The sequence below is a fragment of the Electrona antarctica genome (assembly GCF_951216825.1).
Source record: "Electrona antarctica genome assembly, chromosome: 23".
In the NCBI taxonomy this organism is placed as follows: Eukaryota; Metazoa; Chordata; class Actinopteri; order Myctophiformes; family Myctophidae; genus Electrona; species Electrona antarctica.
The window spans coordinates 8,658,596-8,662,858 of NC_136804.1; the positions used below are offsets into that span (position 1 = coordinate 8,658,596).

The 4,263-nt window shown below is 43.2% G+C and overlaps 1 protein-coding gene across 3 annotated transcripts in view; it reads left to right on the forward strand.

Moving 5' to 3' along the window:
* The first annotated feature begins 1,483 nt into the window (after positions 1-1,483).
* Positions 1,484-4,263, forward strand: part of cald1a (caldesmon 1a) — a 71,050-nt gene continuing 68,270 nt past the window's right edge. For all 3 annotated transcript variants that reach the window (XR_013788932.1, XR_013788933.1, XM_079493893.1), the window contains exon 1: positions 1,484-1,569. Coding sequence is in view for 1 of the 3 variants with exons in the window: in XM_079493893.1 (XP_079350019.1) it covers positions 1,493-1,569 (77 nt within the window). In the remaining 2 variants the exon portion in view is untranslated. The remainder of the gene's footprint in view (positions 1,570-4,263) is intronic.

The window sequence follows — 4,263 nt, forward strand, 5'->3', positions numbered from 1 at the left end:
GTTTGAGAACCACTGACATAGAAACGTAGGTTTTTCGGAAAACTGTTAGGAATTTGACGCAATTTTCTTTAGAATACACTGACACCACGCTAGACAGGAACGCCCAAAAACGTCACATCCGGTTTTATCCTGGGGTAAGAATTTTCTATGGCTGCCAATGCAACTTGGTCCAATCCTTAATCACATACGGACAAACATCTATGCCGATGCTATATCTAACTTGCGGAGGTAGCGTGCCTTGTCCACGGGCAACATATCTTTCAACGTATGGCATTACAAATACGTTTGATAATCGCTACTCTGCTCAATATTGTTTTGAAATGCCGCAAATTGCATTGCAGTGAACGAGAGCAAATCACAACTTCCCCCGGGGGTGGGCGGAGTCACATTTTGAGGCACTGATTACGCGCCGTGGTGTCAGTGTATCGGCCTCAGGTCTAAATGACTTAAAACCACGCCCCCATGGACAAAACACTGGAGAGAGAGAGAGAGAGAGAGTGTGAGTGAGTGAGTGAGTCCGGTAAGCACACCATGCACAGATGGGTATGGTCATGTGGTGGTCCTCTCGGTCAGTACGTGTAGGTGCACGTGTAGGCATTATGAGTCGCTTTGCGCCAGGTGCGCTTCGACCTTGTTGATCATGATCTGCTACTTGTAATGCTTTTGTGTGACACTGTAGTGTAGTGTGATCAGATCACGTCGTAGGGCTTTAACCCATTCTGACCTGAGATCAGATTCTAAAAATGTCTTCTACATCCTGACAGTTTACTGAAAAAGCTATGTTTCTATGTCAGTCGTTCTCGGTGGCGCGCTATGAGCTTGTAGATCTGCTATTTTTCAATAGCTAAAGCATAACATAATGCTAACACCAAAAGGGGTTCCAGCCCAAAATGGGTTAAGTCACGGGGAAGAGAAAAAAACCCACACAGTTTTAATATTGAGAATAAACTGTATTGCTTTTAGATCAGCTATTTCTACTATTTTATATTATATTACGATTATGCAAAAATAATTGCGATTAATAATGATGTAATAATAGAGGGTATGCGTGTGACATCATCATCAAACCAGGAAGTTATGCAGGAACGCCTACTGAGTGGCAAAAAACTACTTTCTGGCCTTGACAGCCCATACATCCACACAGAAAAGTCTCATCTGATTGCATTAAACAACATTAAACAATGTTAAACTCACTTTGCCTGTTGCTTTGCCACTCAATTTGCCACTCGATGTGCCATTCACTTTAAGCATGCGCATACTCTCTATTGTGAAGGCTGACACTGTGCACAGTGCATACAAGTGTACATGCCTATATGCATTTTGAAACCTTGAAGTGCTAATCTGAGAACACCGCAGTGCGTGGAACAGAGGTGATGAACCCGGAAGTCCGTTTTGTGCCTGCCTTCCTTCCTTCCTCCCTTCCTTTCTTCCTTCCTGTCGGTGTAAACTAACATGGCGCTCTTTGTTGACGTCTCCCCCACAGGGCATAACCATGGATGACATGGACTTTGAGCGGCGCAGGGAGTTGAGGAGACAGAAGAGAGAGGAGATGCGTCTGGAGGCCGAGCGGTAAGTCCTGTGTGTATTCGGAACAGTTCCGCTATCTGTTCATCTCAATCCTGTTTATGGTTTGAGATGGATTTTGACAAGGAGGTAAAAATTGGAGAGAGCACTGGCGACCCGGGCTCACATCTGGGGTGTAACAGGAAAGTTACAAGAATCAGGTATTATTATTATATAAGGAAGGAAGAATGTTTAAAAAAAAGTGTTATAGTATTTGTTAAAATGTTGTTTTTTATGTGGACACTCCCACCAGTTCATTAACTTTTTCGCTGCTATCTACGTTTATAAACCTAAAGGTGCTATCTACGTACGTACATGTTCGTAGACAACCGTATACTCCATATATGAAAGCGGCGACCGTCAATTTACCTTTTAGCATTGCTCCGGTTACTATGGAGAGCCTCCGTCCCCACCAGCTATGGGATTTTTAAATCCAGCTCCATTGAGCCTCCATTATAACAGGATTTTCAAAGCACTGTATCTCTAAAGCTTTGAGCGCTGTCCATGGTGAGCCGTCGCACATCCCGACGATCGTAAATAATTTGTGAGTTTGTATCGCTGAGCACATGTAACTGTTTGTAATGATAGCTAAGGGGTAGGAGCTACTGCTAACGATGGCTGTGCTCACAACAACAGCCCCCACCTCCCTGAATAACCCGGAAATGAAACGAGGATAGTAGAGTTAGAGCGGACGGGTGGCATTCGTTAGGTGTGCTTATGCTGCCACCTAGCGGCAGTAATGGATTTAATGCCTGGTTTGCCTGATGGGTGGTGATCCACCTGAACTGAAGCCACACCCACAGCTGTTGTTGTATGATAAAGGGGGAGGGGTTAGGAGACGGGATGATATTGTGATGTCACTATATCACTGTTTTTTCATTGGTAAGTTTGACCATAGACATATATACATAGACGCCTCATTTGCCGCTGCAGTTCATTGGAGCGACGTGTATCCCAATGAAGGCGGAAGTGCAGTGCTGAAGGCTTTTTTTTTTTTTAACAAATCTTTATAACAGTCATGACAATATACATTACAAAACAAGACAAACAAACACAAACAACAAAGTTATTAACAATACAACATCAGAGCCAGGGGGGATTAGATTACTAACAGAAAACATTAAAAGAGTGAACACAAAGCAACAGTTCCCCGCAGCTTTCTTATTTAGAAGTGCTGAAGGCATTTGCTGAAGGCGACTGCGTCGCTGCCCGAGTGACGTCACTCATGTGAATCCTCCATGTCTCTCGCTGTCACTCAAGTGACTACTGGCCAATCACAGCGCGTCTTTTCCGGGACTTATGTTACGCACGCGGAAGCTTGACAAGCTTCCGCTTTGCTTCCGCTATTCTTCGCAAGGAATGTCGGGAAAATAGTGCCTTCAATTTTGACACACGCCTCAGAGCCGGAAGGGGCGTCTATGTATATATGTCTATGAGTTTGACTGTCAAGGTTTCAGCCTCCAAGGTTTGTTTGTTTGTTTGTTTGTTTGTTTGTTTGTTTCTTTCTTTCTCAAAATATGGGTCAAAACATGGGTGGTGTAGGACTCTCCAAAATGTGGGTTAAACAACGGACCCAAAACAATGTGTCATCAGTCTAAGTCCTGACAACGCCACATCACATGTGTACAATGAGACAGGACATTGTCCACACCATATGGTCTGACAATAGACCAAGTTGTTTTTGCACCGACTTGTGCAAAAACCCCAAGAGACTCACATGACTGTGCTGACACATCTAGACTATACACACATAGACAGCGGTGCAAAGTATTAAGTACATTTATTCAAGTATACTGAACTTAGGTACTCTCTTGAGGTACTTTTACTTTGACTATGTCAATTTTATTGCAGACAAATTATTGCAAAAGTATCAAAATAGTCACTCTACAAGCTCTGAAGCTTGAAAATTGGTAAAAAATAAAGAAAAAGGTACTTTGTGTGACAAAGTCTAGCGGGCCTAAGTGGTTCAGGCGTTGACACTGAGTGTTGCCCACCTGCAATTAAATTAAACTTTCGGGCAGGTCGAATCTGCTTTCAGGTTACCCGACCGAAGTGCTCATTTGAGAGGGGTGTGCTGTTTTCCAGTGAAAGTGAACCAACTTATTAGCAGTGCAGTTTCTCACTTTTGCCCTTATATTTTCTTCTAATCCTAAGAAAAACATCCTTTATTCCTGGGTTGTTGAAATGTGATATGCATATTGCTTATTGCGATATTGCATTTGTACGCTCTCCAAGTTAAGTTAACCCATTCTGGGCGGGAACCTTTTTTGGTGTTTTAACTATAGCATTATGTTATACTTTAGCTATTCAAAAATAGCAGATCTACAAGCTCACTTATACTTTGTAGATTTTGATGATTATTATTACGAAACATGCATCAACCAATTGAGCCCTACCTTTGGCTGTTTGGAAATAGCCGATCTACAAGCTATTTTCAAAGCATTTTATATACATTTGAAAGCTTGTGAAATGGGACATTCTGCACAATAAGTACTTTTACTTGGGATGCACGCACAGATTGGACACACCAACGGACCGACATGCGGAAACAGCGGTCGAACATGCGGTCGGAAATGCGGTCGGACATGCGGTCGGACATGCGGTCGGACATGCGCTGCTCCGTGCTTGCGGTCAGGGCTAGGTTAGGGTTTGACGTATGTAGGTTGTCGGTCTAACGACAGTCAGACCAATAGTTGTCTA